The 21,144-nt window shown below is 39.7% G+C and overlaps 2 protein-coding genes across 4 annotated transcripts in view; both read left to right on the top strand.

Moving 5' to 3' along the window:
- Window positions 1-494: 494 nt before the first annotated feature.
- LOC128531299 (E3 ubiquitin-protein ligase Hakai) lies at window positions 495-7,543 on the top strand. Of its 3 annotated transcripts, none has more exons than XM_053505095.1 (6): window positions 495-541; window positions 2,383-2,550; window positions 2,680-2,780; window positions 2,904-2,987; window positions 5,620-5,693; window positions 6,276-7,543. In XM_053505095.1, the coding sequence occupies exons 1-6, from the start codon at window positions 529-531 to the stop codon at window positions 7,240-7,242; spliced, it is 1,407 nt and encodes a 468-aa protein (XP_053361070.1). In that variant the 5' UTR covers window positions 495-528; the 3' UTR covers window positions 7,243-7,543. The 3 variants fall into 3 exon arrangements, with proteins under 3 accessions (XP_053361070.1, XP_053361069.1, XP_053361071.1); XM_053505094.1 differs by having other exon boundaries at window positions 6,261-7,543; XM_053505096.1 differs by lacking the exon at window positions 495-541 and having other exon boundaries at window positions 2,373-2,550.
- A 1,077-nt stretch (window positions 7,544-8,620) lies between these two features.
- celsr1b (cadherin EGF LAG seven-pass G-type receptor 1b) overlaps window positions 8,621-21,144 on the top strand; it is a 49,690-nt gene continuing 37,166 nt past the window's right edge. The window contains exons 1-2 of the mRNA XM_053505742.1: window positions 8,621-12,338; window positions 20,316-20,954. Of these exons, the coding sequence (XP_053361717.1) occupies window positions 8,735-12,338; window positions 20,316-20,954 (4,243 nt within the window). The 5' untranslated portion in view covers window positions 8,621-8,734. The remainder of the gene's footprint in view (window positions 12,339-20,315; window positions 20,955-21,144) is intronic.

Here is a 21,144-nt window from a genome sequence, read left to right as displayed (position 1 = left end):
CCATTTTTTCAACCTTTGGGTCAAAAACTATTATTTCACTTACTCATCGTCCATACTACTTTATCCTGTATACAGAGTCACAGGAGGCCTGAAGCCTATCCCAGGAGACTTACAGAATACGACGTGGTAAAACTTTGAAGGGGTGAAAAATTATCACAGGGCACACACATACACATATACGCTCATACTGCGGGCAATTTGTGAATTACAGTTAGTATAATCTGCACATGTTTGGACTGTGGGAGGAAACCGGAGTACCCTGGAGAAAACTCATCAAACACTGGGAGAACATGCAAACCTTATGCACACAGGTGTTATATTATATTATATTATATAAGAGATGTAAAAGAAAAAAATTCTACTACTATTAATAATAATATGTTTTATAAAATTAATAATAATAATAATAAAAACTTACATTAAAATATTGCGCAATCTGTGCGCAATAATGATCTGATTCAAAGCCAGAGCGGAAGCCCCGCCCACTCGGAGCGACCAGAGGGCGTCCCAGAATGCAGAGCGCGAGACATGGACCAAAATGGTGAGCACCAAGCTGCCCAATTAAATCAAATGTTTTTAATCGGTTGTGTGTGAAATCTATTTCTGAATGCGCTTTTTATTTGTTGCTGTATTCACTTATAGAGACAGTCTGAAGATGACGGAGTTTGGTTTTGATTCGGTAGTTTAGTTGTGTACAGTTGTGTAGAGCTCGTTTAGCAGAGCGGCGCAGTTAGAGCTGCAGCTAACTGCTTAGCGAGCTAATGTAACTCAAATATCATACTGTTGTCGCAGAGTAAACTTACAGCCGTTCAGTTTCTTTTCAGACAGCTCAGGTTTACTGCTAATTGCTGAGCTGAATTGTGCTAAGCACGACTGGTGTGGTTGGTTGCAGCCAGGCTGGAAGGATCAGAGATCTGTTGGATAACTGGGCGAGCCCCTTATTGTGTTCATCGACTTGAACATTTCATTTGAATCACGAATAAAACATAATAAATAAATAAGACTGCATATTTATAAAGTTTATAAAACGAAAAAAGCACCCGGGTTTATTGAAGGAGATGTACGAGGTGGGTGTTCAAGTCAAACCGGGACTTTTGATTGTGCAGAATAAGAGAACAGTTATGAGAGTAAAATCTCTTTGGATACCATTAAGGTAGGGCATATTTTCAGTATGTCTGCTCTGCGTCTAAAAAACTGGCCTCCCAGGAACTCCATCTGAAAATCGCTTGGAGCAAGATCAGGAATGTACAGAGGATATGGAAATAACTCCCAGTCCAGTTCCTGTAATGTGTTTATGAATGACTGTATGTACAGTCTCCACAGACTGATGCGTCTCTTTCGCAATCTGGCGACAAGTTAACTGTCAGTTTTCAAGGATTAGGTGTTCCACTTGCTGAATGATCACGTAGGACGACATGGCCTGGATTGTTGTTCACAGAAGTCTTCTTTAAACTGTTTAATCAGTTTTATGTCTAAACCCCCCCCCCCCCCCCCCCCCGCCTTTTTGAATTTAACTTAAATTAACAACCTTTTAAATGAAAAAGATTCATATACACATTAGTTCAAAATATACAAACATACAGTGTAAAGCATTTTTAAAAGTATTAATTTGCATGTAAAGGTGATTTAAATTATTCTATATTCACTACATTTTTGGGTTTAAATGTCAGCAGTATGTATATTTACTTTCCTAGATGTATGTATTGGTTTTGTTGGTTCTCACTGTTATTACATTTACAGTTAAAATAGCAAAGAAGAGTAGCTTTATTTTCCACTTTAAAGCTTTTTAACATGGTTTTATAAAAGCCCTAATACTTTAAACTCATAACAGACACACACACACTGCTTCACTGGATTTTAAACAAACAGGCACAACATAGTTATCATGCAATGACCTTTCCTCTAACAATGCATTTAAGTTATTTTATAAATGACATTTTACTGGTATGTTATTTACACAGATATCAGGGGAATTAAGCATCAAGTATACTATGTATATCCAGTTTTAAAAATATGCACTTAAATTTAGGCCACTTTATGTTTCGATTGTCCGATTGTTAAAGGTTGTTTAGTTAAACTAACTGTATTGTTGCAGCAGATTGTTAAAAAGTGCATTGGCTAAATTTTCCAGTTTCCTATATCTATGGTCATTTCAACCTGTTGGAATCATAATGTTGTCCTGCTTTGCAAAAAACCAAGCTAAGCATCTACATTAGACTGAGTCTTTGGTCGTTTTAGTAGCTCTAGGCATAGCTACCGAGTGGGGCACAATTTTTACCCTAACTTGTAGAACAGAAATGGAGGGATATTAGCCCTGCTTGTCTAATTAAGTTGGCTTATTAAACTCATCTTTGTTTGCGAATATTTGCCTGATGTGTGTAGTAGACAATGACCTTCAAGGAACTGATGGTTCAGGGGCTTTGGGAGGGCCTGATGTTCGCAGACGGATACCCATCAAGTTACTGTCCAAACAGACTCTCAGAAGCAAGCCCCCTGCCCGGCCTCAGCGGCCCACCACGAGACTGCCCTCCAGTGGACAAAATGATGAAGGTGCGTGTTTATAAGAATGAATAAATATGGATTTATTTGTTGATAGTTAATGGTCAGTGAAAGGTTTTCTGTTTGAGGTTCCAATCGAAAATTGGTTTCAGTCTCAGAATCATATTCTTCTGTTTTTAGAAACATTTACCTGTAAGCAGGAGGAGAGGTTTGAGTGCAAATCTGGAGATGCTTATGGGAAACAGCGGAGATTCCCCCACCCATTTTTCTGGGACTTTAAGGTAACTAATCTGTCAGATGGAACGGTAATGTACAAGTTCTTTCTGCTTAATGCTTCTAGATCTTCTAGAATCTTCTAGAGAAGATCTGATGTTGGGTTTATGGAGCTGTTTTTTTTTCTTCAGCTGAACTTGGTCGGAGAGAAAGATGACACTCCAGTGCACTTCTGTGATAAATGTGGCCTGCCCATAAAGATATATGGACGAATGGTAAGAACGATCCTGGTGATTGATTGGGCAAACAATATTTATAAATATTCTTACTGTATGATAAAAAAAAAATCTCCTTTTTGCTGGATATGACACTGCATACAGTGGTGTGAAAAACTATTTGCCCCCTTCCTGATTTCTTATTCTTTTGCATGTTTGTCACACTTAAATGTTTCTGCTCATCAAAAACCGTTAACTATTAGTCAAAGATAACATAATTGAACACAAAATGCAGTTTTTAAATGAAGATTATGTTATTAAGGGAGAAAAAAAACTCCAAATCTACATGGCCCTGTGTGAAAAAGTAATTGCCCCCCCTTGTTAAAAAATAACTTAACTGTGGTTTATCACAGTTAAAAGTTCAATTTCTGTAGTCACCCCCAGGCCTGATTACTGCCACACCTGTTTCAATCAAAAAATCACTTAAATAGGAGCTACCTGACACAGAGAAGTAGACCAAAAGCACCTCAAAAGCTAGACATTATGCCAAGATCCAAAGAAATTCAGAAAAAAATTAGAACAAAAGTAATTGAGATCTATCAGGCTGGTAAAGGTTATAAAGCCATTTCCAAAGCCTTGGGACTCCAGCGAACCACAGTGAGAGCCATCATCCACAAATGGCAAAAACATGGAACAGTGGTGAACCTTCCCAGGAGTGGCCAGCCGACCAAAATTACCCCAAGAGCGCAGAGACAACTCATCCGAGAGGCCACAAAAGACCCCAGGACAACAACTAAAGAACTGCAGGCCTCACTTGCCTCAATTAAGGTCAGTGTTCACGACTCCACCAAAAGAAAGAGACTGGGCAAAAACGGCCTGCATGGCAGATTTCCAAGGCGCAAACCACTTAAGCAAAAAGAACATCAAGGCTCGTCTCAATTTTGCTAAAAAACATCTCAATGATTGCCAAGACTTTTGGGAAAATACCTTGTGTACCGACGAGACAAAAGTTTAACTTTTTGGAAGGTGCGTGTCCCTTTACATCTGGCGTAAAAGTAACACAGCATTTCAGAAAAAGAACACCATACCAACAGTAAAATATGGGGGTGGTAGTGTGATGGTCTGGGGTTGTTTTGCTGCTTCAGGATCTGGATGGCTTGCTGTGATAGATGGAACCATGAATTCTACTGTCTACCAAAAAATCCTGAAGGAGAATGTCCAGCCATCTGTTCGTCAACTCAAGCTGAAGCGATCTTGGGTGCTGCAGCAGGACATTGACCCAAAACACACCAGCAAATCCACCTCTGAATGGCTGAAGAAAAACAAAATGAAGACTTTGGAGTGGCCCAGTCAAAGTCCTGACCTGAATCCTATTGAGATGTTGTGGCAAGGCGGTTCATGCTAGAAAACTCTCAAATAAAGCTGAATTACAACAATTCTGCAAAGATGAGTGGGCCAAAATTCCTCCAGAGCTCTGTAAAAGACTCGTTGCAAGTTATCGCAAACGCTTGATTGCAGTTATTGCTGCTAAGGGTGGCCCAATCAGTTATTAGGTTCAGGGGGCAATTACTTTTTCACACAGGGCCATGTAAGTTTGGATTTTTTTTCACCCTAAATAATAAAAACCATCATTTAAAAACTGCATTTTGTGTTTACTTGTGTTATCTTTGACTAATAGTTAAATGTGTTTGATGATCAGAAACATTTAAGTGTGACAAACATGCAAAAGAATAAGAAATCAGGAAGGGGGCAAATAGTTTTTCACACCACTGTATGTTTACTTGCATTTCCTCTCACTGCTGCCTGTAATTGTAATTTCATATACAAATTAATATGTTTTTTTTTTTTTCTTTTGGAGAGTTTTTTTTAATTGACTTTATTAGGACCATTTTAGCATTTGTTCTTATAAATGTGCTAGTTTTGTTAAAATTCATTTAATATATGATTTTTATATACGAGGGGGAGTCAAAAATTATCTGCACCCAGGATAATTGATGCTTACAGTTTTTTGAAATTCTCAATGGCCAGTATTGGAAAAAGGTTCAACAATCAACAGTTTGTTACAGTGAGATGCTTATTGAAGAGCTGTAGTCTAATCTTCGGATTAAATGCAAAGGACTTCTATTTAAGAGTGTTGTGATCTTGCACATTTGCACACCAAATTAACACAGTTAACAATCGTTAACCGTTAACATCCACCCTATAGTCCTGATCTTGCTCCATCAGACTTTTACCTGTTGGTTTCCCTAAAAGCAGCACTACAAGGATGAAGATTCACTTCTAATGAAAAAGTAAAGACAGCAGTACATTCATAGCTCACAGCTCAGCATAAAACATTTTTAGTGAGGGAATATGAAAGCTTGTTGACAGATGGACAAATTTCATGGAAAAGCAAGCAGATTATGTTGAAAAATGATGCATTTGTTTTTTCAAAAGGTTACTTAAAATGAATTCTACTGCCAGAATGCAGATAATTTTTGACTCACCCACATACATTCTTGATCATATAACTGATCCAGATTACTTTGGCTAGAGAATTGTCCTAAACACATAATAATTGCCTTTTATTTTTAACAATGTTAATTTAGCTTAATCAGTGGCAGCACTTCCTTATGTGGTATAAACGCAAACTGAAATCATACTGGTGTCATCATTATGGTATTTAAGTGGTTTCTTTGTAATGTTTAAACAGATTCCCTGTAAGCACGTATTCTGCTATGACTGTGCGGTTCTCTACGAGAAGAAAAGTGATAAGACCTGTCCAGGGTAAGTTCATTTACAGATTTCAAACTTAATCTACAGATTATTTAGTTTTCTATGCTTGCTGCCACTAACAGTTTGTATGTTGGAGAAATCCTGTTGTTTAGGGCTGCATGGTGATCCGCAAAATAGGATTATCAGGATTATTTATGATTATTAATTCAGTTTAATATTTTATCATATGAACATTTACTTTTACAGTGTGCAATATCAGGCCTGTATTTTCTCAAACATATAAATTATAGTTAAATCATGGAAGTAAAAAAAAATTTACTCTAAAATTTACTGTAAGAATGCTACCAGCTCCCTACTCGTTAAGCTAATAGCTTCATTGTTGGTGCACCTCATTACAAAATGTTGCAAATATTATTTATTGACCTTAATGTCTTCGCCAAACATTGCTAATATGAGTGTATATTTTCTCCTGTTAAGTCTATGCTTTTGTTTCTGATATTGCTAATTAGTATATTTTTATGTTTAAATATTTCAAAATGTGAGTAATGTTAAGTTTAAACTTTATGAACTACATAACTGTGTGCTGTCTCCACTTCCTATACTAAATTATAAGTTTAGTTTGTCCCTATATAGCTGCACCGAGCCAGTCCAGCGCATCGAACAGTGCCAACGTGGATCCCTCTACATGTGCAGCATTGTGCAGGGTTGCAAGCGCACCTACCTCTCTCAGCGGGACCTGCAGGCCCACATCAACCACCGGCACATTAGAGCGGGCAAACCTGGAGCCTCGCGGGCCGAGCCAACTCACCCAACCCCAGCTCCGACTCCGACCTTAACCTCAGAACCACCTGACCGTTTCCGCCTGCCCCCACCCCCTCACCTGCCCAAGTCCCACCCCCTGATCCCACCGCCGCTGCAGGGTCATGACCCCTATGGGCAACCACCCCCCGCATCACCTTCTCCCTCTGACCTAGGTCCGTCATCCCGAGCCTTGCCACCGGAGACATTTCGCATAGCCACTGTGACCACACGCAAACACAGCAACCTCATCACCGTGCCCATCCAGGATGACTCGGGCACCTCCATTCCCTCTCCACGTGAACCCATCCCACAGACTCCCCCAGGTCTACCCCCTCATCACCACCCAGGACAGGTGGTGGCCCACCCTCACCACATCATGCCTCCACCTCAGCAGCAACATTACGGGCCTCCACCACCACCACCCCCACTTGGCCACCCCATGCAGGCCACAGGGGCTCCCCATATGGTCTACAACCAGGCACCTCCAATGTCCACTGCGCCACCTCCCATCACCCCTCCGCCTGGACATATTATAAACCAGATGCCCCCGTTTCTGAACCACCCGCTGTCTGCTGCTCTTCCTCAGCACGGTGCCCCTCCTGTTAATGCCCCTCCACCTCATCACTTTAACACTCTGCCCCAGGACCAGGGCACCTTGAGCCCGCCCTTTAACCAACCTGGCGCCCTGAGCCCAGGTTTGTGGCCCGCACCACGTGTCCCTCGCATTCAGGGGCCCCCTCAGGGCCAGATGCCTGGACACCACCCAGAACAGGCTCGATATAGACCATACTACCAATAGCACCTGGCCAGGAACAATTATATCAGACAGTTTGAAAATTAACAATATAATCAGAAGTTCAAGTAATTTTAAGTAAACTGTGCATACACTCTGTGATGACTTATGTGATGTTTTGTATTCTGGTATTTAATGGTTTAACTGATCTGGAATCAAGTAAACGTTATCTATTGTATGGTGGCTAAAAAAATAGAAACAGTGAAACCTGTTAGAAGACATTTTACGTATTTGAACACTTTTCATAACACGACAATACTTTAATCTTGTACCCACTGACTGCAATAAAATGCACAAACCGAAGAAATTCCTTCTTTTCTTTCTACATTTTATTGTTGTGTTTATTTAATACTTTTTCCAGTTGTGAAGCAATAAACAAGTTAAAAAAGTGAGTAAAAAAATACATTGCATTATAAATTTTACTCCTTTGTAGACACCAATATCTGGAAACTCGCATATGATTCATATAATGATAAATTTAATTTTTGACCTTTTGATTTGATTAACTAAATGTATTTTAGTAGGAAGAATGAAATGTAAGTGCTGTAATTCGCTTTGGAAAAGAGTGTCTGCCAAATGCCTAAATGTATTACTTTTGTTTATGCGATTGATCCACAAGGGGACACTGTTCACAACTTAATAGAGTGGCATGAGCAACGAACTGTACAGCCTGTGGTTAAACTGGGGGGTTCATGAATCACATGATCCGTGATGGAGAGCACTAATAATCACTATTAGAGTTCGTACATTATAATCATTAGCGCTAAACCTAATTAAAACTGGTCACTTAACTTGATCCGATCCTATTTTCAGTAATCACATATAATTTGTTTCATCACCTGCTGAGATGAATGATAAAAAAAATCCCTAGTGTCTATAGTGTCCTTAACATTTCTACCTGAATTTAACATGTTTTTCTTTAGGGGTTTTCTGAACTGATTGATTGGCAAAAAAAAAAAAAAAGATATTTAGAATATGTAGACTATATAACGATAAAGTGAAGTAGAAAGATATCAGAAAAAGTGCATTATAAGTAGACTACAGGCAGGAAGGTCTGAATCTATGATATGAATATATCTTCTAATGGACTTTACTATGAACCACTTTGCTGATTCTTTTGGTGCGTTTGATTCGACGTAATCACAACTGATTAACTGCAGTTATTCTAATTTCAAATGTGGCATATCTTACACACATGTACAAACATTCTGTTAATAGGGCATACTTGGTTTTGTTTATAATGTCATTTCCATTTATTCTAAAACAAAAAAAAATCGTGATGGTCAACCGATTCGGCTGATTCACTTCGTTTAGAGGAGTCGTTTAGGAAGAAAGCAATGATTCACTCACGGATCATCCATCAGTGAGCGGCAGCATGGTGCGATCCGCCGGCGACTTTTGGAGTACAGATAGCTATTTCTCTATAATGTTTAACAATTCGGGGATTAATCGCTTAACTTGTTTGAGTTAATCCTTCCTTGATGAGGAGTTATGAGTCATGGAAGAGTTAATGAAATGGATTTGGTTTGGGATACTTGTTCGCGTCCCGTTGTACGGATGCTTCGATCTTCACATTCCGGAGTCTCTTCACCCTGGATCGGTGCTGGTAAACGCCTCTCTCGGACCGGGCTGGGTTTACAAAATAGACAGGAGTTTAACGCAAAGATCCCTCGGAGCCTGTGTGAAGGTTGGGAGAAGGGATGGAGTCGTAACCCTGGCGTGTAAACTTCACTGCTCGCTCTTCGCGAGACGCGCGAGCCCGCTGTTCCTACGCGTCACTTCGGTAACGTCGGAAAACTTTGTCTTGATTCATTTCAACACGTTTGTTCACGGTCAGAACTGCTTTATTAAATACAGAAGGAAAGGTCCGAGGCGTAAACCTGACGTATGTATTTATTTCCATTCTGTAAACGGGCAGTGCTTGAACTCAGGTGCTTTGCCCGGAATCATACATGAACATGTGCCTAAGTTTACGCGAGACTCACAGATGCTTCGAGCTGCTTGTGAGGAGAAACTGAGCAAGGATACAAACACTGGAAGTACAAACTTGACCGCTGCGTTTTGTCCACCTCATGACGCCAGTTTTCTCTGCACAGTGCCCAGTTTACGTTGGGAAGTACATTTTCAGTTTGGCATACAGGGGCATCACACTATGGGAAGAGCGTACCCAGGATCGCTTGGTAGATCAAGACATGGCATGAAAATCCACAACGAACACATTTACACTGAGTACAGAACTTTTCAAAACTCAAATTTGAGTTTGTTCAAGAGTGTCGAGCCTTATTACCAGGACCCATGGGCTAGACGTAAAAAACGAAACACCAACTCAGCTCCGCAGTTTCAGCTGCCCAATTACCTGGTTTCCATACCTGAGAACGAGCCGCCTGGAACCCGAGTAATTACTCTCAAAGCCTTTGACTCTGATGACGGAGACGCAGGAGTACTTGAATATGACATGGAAGCTTTGTTTGACAGCAGATCTAATGATTACTTCCAAATACATCCAGAGACGGGTGGCATTACAACTCTACAATCTTTAGACAGGGAAGTTAAAGACACCCATGTGTTTAAAGTCGTGGCAAGCGACAAGGGGACCCCGAAGAGATCAGGAACCGCTTATCTCACAATCACAGTCAGTGACACAAATGACCACAAGCCAGTGTTCGAGCAGAATGAGTATAGGGTCAGCATCCGAGAAAATGTAGAGGTGGGTTTTGAGGTGATGACGATCCGAGCCACCGACGGAGATGCCCCATCCAATGCCAATATGATATACAAGATTTTAAATGACGCTAAGGTGAACGAGGTCTTTGAAATTGATCCAAGGAACGGTTTGGTAAAAACCAGGATTCGTCCTGACAGAGAGGTCCTCTCACACTATCAGCTTATAGTGGAAGCCAATGACCAAGGTAGAGATCCTGCGCCATGCAGTGCTACCGCCACTGTTCATATCACTGTGGAGGATGAGAATGATAACTTCCCTCAGTTCAGTGAGAAAAGATATGTTGTCCAAGTTCTCGAAAACGTGCCTGTCAATTCTGAAGTAGTTCAGGTTAAAGCCACAGACAGAGATGCTGGAAATAATGGTAAAGTGCATTACAGCATAATCAGTGGGAATGTAAAGGGACAGTTCTACATTCATTCACCCACTGGCATCATTGATGTCATTAATCCTCTTGATTATGAGAATATCAGGGAGTATAATTTGCGGATAAAAGCTCAAGATGGTGGTCGACCACCTCTCATTAACAGCACAGGTATGGTTGTGGTGCAGGTCGTGGATGTTAATGATAATGCTCCGATTTTTGTCAGCACACCGTTTCAAGCTTCAGTGCTGGAAAATGTTCCCATTGGTTACTCTGTGATGCACATTCAAGCTATCGATGCAGATTCAGGGAACAATTCTCATTTAGAGTACCAACTCACAGACACATCACCTAGCTTTCCCTTTATTATTAACAACAGCACAGGGTGGATTACAGTCAGTATAGAGCTGGACAGAGAGACCACTGAGTTTTATAAGTTTGGTGTGGAGGCAAGGGATCATGGAGTTCCTGTGATGTTATCCTCAGCCAGTGTAAGTGTAACAGTGTTGGATGTGAATGACAATGTTCCCACCTTCATACAGAAATTGTATAATCTAAAGATTAATGAGGATGCTCCAGTAGGGGCAAGTGTGCTCACTGTCATGGCCATCGACAGGGATGTAAACAGTGTGGTAACCTACCAGATATCTAGTGGGAACACGCGGAATCGGTTTGCCATCACCAGTCAGAGTGGTGGTGGGCTTATTACTTTAGCCTTGCCGCTGGACTACAAACAGGAACGGCAGTATATTCTCATTGTAACGGCTTCAGATGGAACACGCTCTGACACAGCACAGATTGTCATCAACGTTACTGATGCTAACACTCATCGGCCTGTATTTCAGAGTGCCAACTACCAAGTGTTACTGAGTGAGGATAGGCCCGTGGGTTCCACAGTTGTGGTTATTAGTGCAACAGATGAAGACACTGGTGAGAATGCACGCATTACTTATCTGATGGAGGACAATGTGCCTCAGTTTAAAATTAACCCTGACACTGGTGCCATTACAACTCAGATTGAGATTGACTATGAACATCAAGCCTCATACACTTTGGCCATCATCGCTCGAGACAATGGCATTCCCCAAAAGTCTGACACCACCTATGTAGAGATCATAGTGCTTGATGCCAATGACAATGCACCCCGGTTTCTGAGTGCTGTCTACCAAGGCACTGTGTTTGAGGATGCACCTGTGTACACAAGTGTACTTCAAGTCTTTGCATCTGACAGAGATTCAGGATCAAATGGCAGAGTGACCTTTACATTTCAAGGAGGGGATGATGGTGATGGTGATTTCTTTATTGAGACATACTCAGGGATAATTAGAACAGCCAGGAAGCTGGACAGGGAAAACGTAGCCACCTATAATCTCAAGGCTTTTGCAGTGGACAAAGGAGTCCCCCCGCTGAAAGGAGCAGTGGATATTCAGGTCTCAGTGCTGGATATCAACGACAATGCCCCTGTGTTTGAAAAGGATGAAATACATATTTATGTGGAAGAAAACAGCTCTGTGGGTTCCACCCTGGCACGTGTCATTGCCACAGATCCTGATGAGGGAACAAATGCTCAAATCCTTTATCAGATCATCGAGGGTAATGTTCCTGAAATTTTCCAGCTGGACATCTTTAATGGGGATCTAATTGCTCTCACTGATCTGGACTACGAGACGAAGATGGAGTACTTAATTGTAGTTCAGGCCACATCTGCACCACTGGTTAGCAGGGCCATTGTACACATTCACCTTGTGGATGTTAATGACAACTATCCCATTTTGCAGGATTTTAAGATAATTTTTAACAACTACATCACCAATAAATCCAACAGCTTTCCTGGAGGGGTGATTGGGAAGGTTCCTGCACATGACCCAGACGTGTCTGATAAGCTCCTCTTTAACTTTGTGGAGGGGAATGAACTCAATTTGCTTAATCTAAACCAAGACACAGGAGAGCTAAAGCTAAGCAAAGACTTGGACAACAACAGACCCTTGGAGGCCACTATGAGAGTAACAGTGTCAGGTAAGATACTTAAACCTTATGTGTTTATAATGCCTGTGATTGTAAACAGAAGGGGCACATTTATATCACTTTGTATCTCACATGATGTCAGTTAATTAAGAGGTCAGTTAGGTGATAAGAGCAATTAGGTTCTAATCAGCTGAGTTAAATATTCTATCTATTTGTTATAAACAACAGTTAAAAGTACTACAAATATACAATATATGTACTTAATATTTATAATATATACAACTGTCTGCGGCGGCACAGTGGTGTAGAGGTTAGCACTGTCGTCTTACACCTCCAGGGTCCAGGTTCGATTCCTGTCTCTGTTTGCATGGAATTTGCATGTTTTTCCCATGCTTGATGGTTTCCTCCCACAGTCCAAAGACATGCAGATTAGGCTAATTGCTGTTCCCAAATTGCCCGTAGTGTGTGTATGTGTGTGCCCTGCGATGGATTAGCACCCTGCCTTGTGCCCTAAGTCTCCTGGGATAGGCTCCAGGCCCCCCGCGACCCTGTATACAGGATAAAGCAATATAGACGACGAGTGAGTGAGTGAGTGAGTGATAACTGCTGTGTGATAAAAATTCTGTAAAAGGTTATGGAATGTTATTTGTATTAAAAATTTCTACTTTACACTGTGATAACTGGTCTCCTTAAAGAAAAAGTCCATCTTGAATTACCTATATATTAATATTTATATTTTACATGTTATCTTCAGAAGTGTCCAAGTTTTATTTTGTAATGAAAGTCAGAATTCTGTTTTGTATCTTTAAACTTAAATTGACCATTTTCACTTGGTTTCCTAAATTATCCACAAACAACTGTATATATACTTCTAATATAAGGATTTAACCTTATATATTGCCATCAGTCTATTACAAATCAGCACAACTGTGTTTGCAGTTATTATAACACTAAATGCAGTAATAAGATTGTAGGATACAAAATCTTGAAGAAACTTTCTTACTTACTTTCTTACGTTTGGCTGTCTGACTCTCTCAGAGCTGAACTTTTGTTTAATATTTGTATAATATGTTGATATGTACTCTGACCTCTATCAGTAATTTGCTGCAGCGCAGCTTAGTCTGTCAGCTGAGATTAGAAAAATATGCCTAAAATCTTCCAAGGAATAGCATGCCTTTTTGGGCCTTTACTTTTCCCCATGTCTGCTTTCGAGAGATTTGTAAGGAGTGCTCCCATGCAGACAAAGAGCACAAAGAGAAGAGTGGGAAGTGTTGATCAATAAGATGGTCTGGATGCAGATGAGTAGTTTCTCTGATCTCTCACCTGGTGTGTGCTTCACTTCCCACAGTCCGGTCTTTAATGCTGCTTTGTATTGCAGTGGCCTTCTCAAACTGAAAATCAATCAATTGGGTGAAAAAAAAAGGAACATTGGAATTCCAGTTACAAGAGTTTCCATAACACCAGGAATGTTAATTTAGTTTGTTCTTGTGGGCTTTTGCTTAGTTTTCTTTAGTTTTCCTTGCATTATAAAAAAATCATGCCTATTGGTGAAATGCTGACTGGCAATAGACTGGCCTTCTATCCAGGTATCATCCTTTTTTTAACTGGGACTCTGAAGCCACTGCAGGATAACACAGTTATTCGCTATCATTCTACTATGTTACTTCTATGTTCCTTCTCACAGGCCACATACCTGTGAGAAGGAACTTCATAAATCTTGGGTTTTGACCTTTTAGATATGGTTTAAATCTTAGCCTTTAAATCTTTGAATCTTAAGCCTTTTCATCCTTATCTGTAGGGGGTTTGATATATTTCAGTCATCTGCTCTTTCTCCAAAGTAAGGCAGATTTGCTAAACATGTTGCTGATGTAAAACATGTGCCCTCATGTATCTATTTTTATACCAATTTCCTTGCTAATGATGATCTCTTTGAATTGTTATCTTTTGTTGGCAGTTGTTTGGAAATTCTAAACAAATCATATGCGATTAATTTAGCTGAACAACTCAGAATTAAATGCTGTTAGCACCTGGCCGGTTTATATATTCCATTAACCTCTAATTGCTCCCAATCACGGTTCTTAGCTAAACAAGCTGATCTTCTGTCCGACTCCTAAAGAACCAGAGCATCCTTCATGGCCGTTCCACCATCTTCTGAGGAAGGTCATAGAAGGAGAGTCTGAGGAGTTTTGGCTCTCGTTTGTTGTTGGCATGGAGACCATGCGCTTTATAAGACTCTCAGGCATTCTGGGGGTCTTGAGCATGGGCCCCTTTTGTGAAAAAGGATGAGAAGGAGGGGGTTGTGATAGGAGCAAGAGGGGGTTTCTTACACAAGGAGGGGGGAGCCATTGTCCCCATGCAGATTTCTGTCTCTGAAGACAAAGCTGTTTGTGTGTTGAGAACTTGAAGAAAGGGAGTTTGTTGAATGAGGCGAGTGTTTCCATATCACTTGCTGTCTCAGAGATTAGACTATTATGAGGAGCTCATCCTCCCAATACCAGATAGCACTGAGCATCATGTGTGCACATTTGGTCTGGGTACACAGTAAAATCCTCAGTGTTGATTTAATACTTTCAAAGTTTATTTGAGGTGCTAGGTGTTAATTCAACATTCTAAATGTCAATTCAGTTGGGACATTTGCCCTGTTTGCATTCATATACAAGCAATGAAAATGACTTCTACTATTCTACTATTCCTCTATACTAACCTACTATCTAAAAACTATTTATTTTGTGTGCAACACCAAGCTAGAGTTGAGCCAAATGACAAAGTGTGGCCCTGAATGCAGTGGTGGATTGCCATTGTTCTCTCTGAGCTTCTCTTTAATGCAGCTTAGTTACACTCATGTTCAATGGCTATGCTTCATTTTCACATAAAAATCAAATGGTTGCCAGGGGATACCATGCAATATTTGACAGAGAGTCCAGAAAGGGACTTTGGAGGATTTCTCTCAAGGCCAAAGGGTTTTATAGTTTCTGTTATTCGGTTATAAGTCTAAACTCTACATTTACCCATAAGAAGAAACCGGTGTATCCTTGAAAAATACCGGTGTCTTTTGAAAAATGCACATTTGGCCTGGTGTGTGGGATTTGTTGACAAAGTAATGAAGTGTAATTCCTAGTTAAGTTTTTCTTTCTGTAGTTATTTTATGAGTGTGCTTAAGGGTATACAAAATGTGTTTAGTGTTGCAGAATAACTAACAATGGATGATTTAGAAGAGCGTCGCACTATTCAGGCTAAGGCAGGAATTTGTCTTTATGTACTGCAATGTTTTTTTTGGCTCATGATAATGATTTGGCTTCTGGGCTGTTTTCGGTTTCTGAGATGCATGCTCCAAGAATTGTGTTCTGTATTGCAACCAGGATCATTGGATCATTGAAAGACATCATTCAAGAATTCAACTCATAGGAAAGTTAGTTTAGGGTGAGGCCTCAAGCTTGTCCATGCTCTGACAGGCTTTTAGCACTTTGTACAATGACTAATTCCAATTCTTGCTTAAGTAAAACAGGAATATTCTTTTAAGAGGGAAGACCAGAATCATGTTTGTGTATTGAGCTGCATGTACTGTAGTAAAATATGCCTGGTTGGCCATTTTTCCCCAGTTTTATTTATAAGGCAGGAATCTAAACTTATAGACACCTATTCCTTAATGTCACTACTTATAAACACTTACAGTATGCATCTATACCTACCTATACCTACCACCTTTTAACTCCTGCTCATTAGCCCATCTTTGAACATCTGATTTGCAGCAGTTCCCATAAACTCAGAAATTCCCATAAACAGGGCTCCTTATCGCTGTAAAGGCAGAAATTTGTGGCATGCCGCTGCTCCTCTTGCATGCCGTGCCAGAATCAGGCGTGCCACTGCTGACGTTAACAAGATCCATAACAGATTCACAAGGGCGGTCTGGAGAAGTGCGGCCTCCGGTACAAAGCACTTAGAGTGTGCACTCGGTGGAAAGCACTTTTGTTCATTACGTTTTTCTGAGTGCACCTTTACTGCATTCCACAGAAGCCATGGGGTTTTAATATGTCTAAAAAATGTATAAAGCCTGTACATCTAAAAGACACATTAGAGAACTGAAAGGCTTTCAGTACATATTGAGACAAAGAAAATGTTTGCAATGGCACAATCTTGATGAGGTAAAAATATTTGGACTGGGTCAATGCTTTTTTGGGGGGTTGTATTTCAGTATTCAAAATCTAGACAGTTTTTATGTGGGATAATTGCAAGAATCTGCGGCACTAGGAATTTAAACAACTTTTAAGGAACCTTATCTGGCATTTTATCTTGGCCGCTTTTCCAACTTTCCTATCCATCCCAAGTTTTGATTGCTAGTTTTAAATTTGGCATTGTGTTTTTGACAGCTTTGCCCACCCACGCAGCATGCAGTCTTTGGCACCACTGTTAGCTGTGCTCATTGTATTATGAAGGGCAGCTGGCACAGCACCAAACATATTTAGGCCAGGCTTCAGTACGAATCATGCCCTGAAAGAAGGGTATTTGTTGGCATTAATCAACTTGTGTTTTTGAATGGGAGGCTTTTAAGTTAATTTCCCACCAGGATGTAAAATCTAAATTCTCTCCCTATATATTTGTCTAATTTAGGAATTTAATTTAACCCTTCAAACTGGCGAATTATGTTAGTCTGTGTGGGGGTTGGAGTTGGGGTTGAGACTGGGAGGAGGGGTTTGAGGGGTGCCATGGTCACTCCTACAAGAATAGATCTTCACAGTCCTTACAATGTCGACATTAATCATTTAAAATGCCAAAAAGGAAGCCTGTAATCATTTGTGTTTTTTGTTGTTTAAATTGTGTTAGGGTACATAAAAGGAAAAATTTCAGGATGCAGTTTTTGATTTTTTTTTTTTTCTTTTCACCTCATAGTTCTTAGGGATGTGGGTTGATTAATATTCATTGGATGCACAGGGTGTGTGGCACACTTGTCTTCTTCTTGTAGTGTGGGGATGTTTCAAAGTATAGAATGCGCTTTGGGGATGGTTTGTCTATACAGAAAAAAAAACTGTGATGTACTATTTCATTTTGTATTTTTGAGGAATTTAAAAGTAAATAGATTACAAATAGATTTTTGCAGTGTCTAAACACTTTGTTTATGCATTTCTATAGTATAAAATGTGCAAAATCTTAAACATCAACCTCTTCATATTCACCTAATCTCTGTATGTGTCAACTCATACATTTTTTGTGGTAAATTAAATAACAACGATTCCAATTAGCTGATTTGTTAATTTGATGCAGACAGTGCCACTCAAATCAGTCATGAGCCAGCTCCCAGTGGACGTTCGAGGAACTGCATGTTTTGGCACTGCCTTGTTAGCTTTATTTTTCAGAACCAGATGCTTGTTGCTGATGCCTGTAAATGTCATAAAGAGACAAAAAGGGTGCATTCTGCTAAAACCCCAAAGCTAAGACTTGTAAATAAGGTAAAGAGTGGCCTTTTACATAACATGACTCCATTGGACACTGGTTATGTATTGGGATTTCTCATTATATCTGGCGTGATGGTTTGCAAATTGTCTGACTTGCATCTTACAGAAGTAGGGCTATTTAAAGCTGTATGTTTGTAGTTGTTTTGACATTACCGGCTGACAAATTAACGATATTATCAGCATCAAACGGCTCCTTAATTGGAGAAGTGCCAGGACCACACTTGTTTTAAATGTGTGCATGGCCTTTGCCTAATTGGAAAGAATAAAAGTGGAATTTACAGAAATTTGCCTGCATAGTACTTATCCTGCAGCATTTCTATAAGCTTTGTCCTCTTAAAACTGTACAACCCTATACAGGAAGAAATAATTTATGTCTCAGCATCCTATCATCAAAATGTAATTATATATTTTGTGATCTTGTGTTTTGTATTGGATCATTTGTTCTTTTCTCTGTGCAATTAGCTGATATCTGACCCGAAGATAACTCTATTCATGGTAATAAAATCTGCTTGTGAAAACCATTCATTTTCATGTTATTGGCAAGTGGATGGAACAATGAAGGAGAGAGAGAGAAACACACTTTACTTAGTGCAGTAGAGAATGATTGAGGATTGGACTTTAATGCACATGCCATTAAAATCCAGCAAATTAGCACTTACTTTGGTGCTGTGTAACAGAGATACACTTCGCTGATGGTGCTATTGCAACTGCAGAGACCACAATGATTGTAATTTATGCCATTTTAAAGTGTTTTTCTAGTCACAAAAGCATTTTAGTTTATCAGTGCTGTAGAAAATGCTAGAATCTTCACACCTAGAGAAAATCTATTGCATCCACTTCACCTACAGGCTTGTTTTTGGGAGGTTGGAAGAAAAAAAACCCTGAACAGTAATCACCATGGACATTTGAAGACCATATAAACACTCCACAAAGACTGTAAACTAAGCTCAGGATTGAACCAGAGATACTATCTACCTGATGTGTCTCAGTGTATTGCTAATATTTCGTGAGGTTAGTGAGACTGACTAAACGTTGAGACACTTTTTTGTTATTGTGTATTCTGATAATATGGGTCATAATATATTTGTGTGTTTTCATGTGTCTATGTGTGTAAGCTAAAGTAAGTGAAAGTATGTGTTTTATCGCTGTGCAGCTGTCTGAGCTCACAATATATGAGAGGATGGCGTGATAAAATGGAAATGTCTCCTCATTGTCTCGCAATTATAACTCACTCTATTCGAACCAGTAGTGGAGCCCTTAACACAGGGACAAACTGGAGAGATGAAAGAAAACAAGAGATCTGAACAAAGCTTTAACAACAGGCACACAATACAGCACAAGTGTTGTGGTGCTGTTAGTAGATGTAACGCACGGCTCTTCCACTCTCACAGCCTAATGGACATGCTGAAGTGCTGCTTGAGGATTTACTGTTGCTGTTTACTGTTTCATTTTCGTTTAAGAGCATCAGATGGGTTTTTGTAGCAGTTTTAAAACCGAAGATTTGTTTAGTGTTTAGTTATATTTTTCTGCCATGATTTATCCTTTTTTTTATTTGTTTTGTTTTGATATTGGAAAAAGTACAGGGATTCCTTAGAGGTTACTTAAATGACTTGATTAGATTTTTTATGGTTAATTGGGCAAATGACCACATTTATTAATGCCTGTTTTAGTACCTCAAGGAAAAAAACTAATATTTGTAGAAAATAAATATTTTTAAAGTTTTATATTTTTCTATGTTTAAATTAATAAATATGCCTTTAAATTTATCTATATACACCTTATTAAAAAAAGGCAACTAAAGACGCATAACGGACTTTAGACTAATCTTTATTTGCAATTTTTTTTTAAAATAATATTTACAGACGTAAGAAGTCTTGTAAAGAAAAAAAAAATTAATAAGTTTTTTTTTATTTCTACTTACTGTATTTCAATAAGTGCTACTAAGGATTAGTCTTTAACCACAACATAAATATGTAATACTAGTTTTCCTTTCTTTGTAAATGGAATTTGCTAAGAGTTACACACATCATTAGGGACTTCAGTCCTCTTGAGCAAGTCATTTTTTTTTTTATAATTAGTACTCACACAATGAGTAGTTTCCTTAGTTAGAGATTAGGAGAAGGATTTAGGAAATATTCTTGTTTTAAAAGCTAGTTAGCTTTGTAGCTAAATAAAACAAAAACACAAATGATTTAGAGGGGGTTCAGAACAACTTAGCAGTTGTTAAGTAGACAAAGTGTTGTTTAAGTTGACATATCGTTATCAGATGTTTTTTGTGTTTTTGTTTTTGTTTTTTTGTGCCCAAAGTGCATCTGTGACAGATTTTGGCAGGTAGCTGCTCCCTCCTCAGTTCTGTAGACCAAACTTACTTACTTTCACTAATGCTGCGACTGACAATTATTGTAACACCTGTGATGCATACATACATACCTCTCATCCCATCAGATCACTTGGTTGGAACCAACTATTGTATAACAGTTTTTCGTAGTCATTATTTTGAATCATACATAATGTCATTTTATATTTCCTTTATTTTCCTATTAGTCTCAGAATTGTGCGATACTTTCTTTGTTCCCAGATGGCCTACACCATGTTTCTGCTATTTGCACTCTCCACGTTGCCATCATAACAGATGACATGTTGACGAACAGTATCACAGTGCGACTCGAGAACATGTCGCAGGAGCGCTTTCTCTCAACACTGCTCAGCCTATTCGCAGAGAGCGTAGCTGCCGTGCTGTCCACCAGTCGCGATGGCGTCTTCATCTTCAATGTACAGAACGACACTGATGTGGACACTCGTGTCCTCAATGTTACTTTCTCAGCCCTGCTCCCTGGTGGTACTCCTGGTCGCTTCTACCCCACTGAGGAGCTCCAGGAACAGCTGTACCTGAAACGCACGCTGCTGACACTTATTTCTTCACAACACGTCCTCCCTTTTGACGACAATATTTGCCTGCGTGAACCCTGTCAGAATTATATGAAGTGTGTGTCAGTGCTGAAGTTTGACAGCTCAGCTCCTTTTGTGGCCTCCGACACAGTCCTCTTCAGGCCCATCCATCCTTTAAACGGCCTGCGCTGCCGCTGTCCAGATGGTTTCACTGGAGATTACTGCGAGACAGAGATAGACCTGTGCTACTCTGCACCGTGTAAAAACAACGGGAGGTGCCACAGCCGTGAAGGGGGATACACCTGCGAGTGTCCTGAGGATTTTACAGGTGAGTGATCATTTTTTTTAACTCCTGATACGGACTTTCACGTTACAATGCTTTTTTTCCGGTTTTGTGTTTTCACTCACTATATTAATATTGCTTGAATAAACCAGCTCAACTTGTAGCAACAACGGATTAGAGGATTATTATTTGCTAACAGTAAGTGCAGCTGTTTTTTCAGCAAATCGTGAGTTCC

This window comes from Clarias gariepinus, chromosome 10, assembly GCF_024256425.1.
Source record: "Clarias gariepinus isolate MV-2021 ecotype Netherlands chromosome 10, CGAR_prim_01v2, whole genome shotgun sequence".
NCBI classification, from domain to species: Eukaryota; Metazoa; Chordata; class Actinopteri; order Siluriformes; family Clariidae; genus Clarias; species Clarias gariepinus.
The sequence above is the reverse complement of the archived record's forward strand: the minus strand, read 5'-3'. Positions and strand labels throughout refer to the sequence as shown.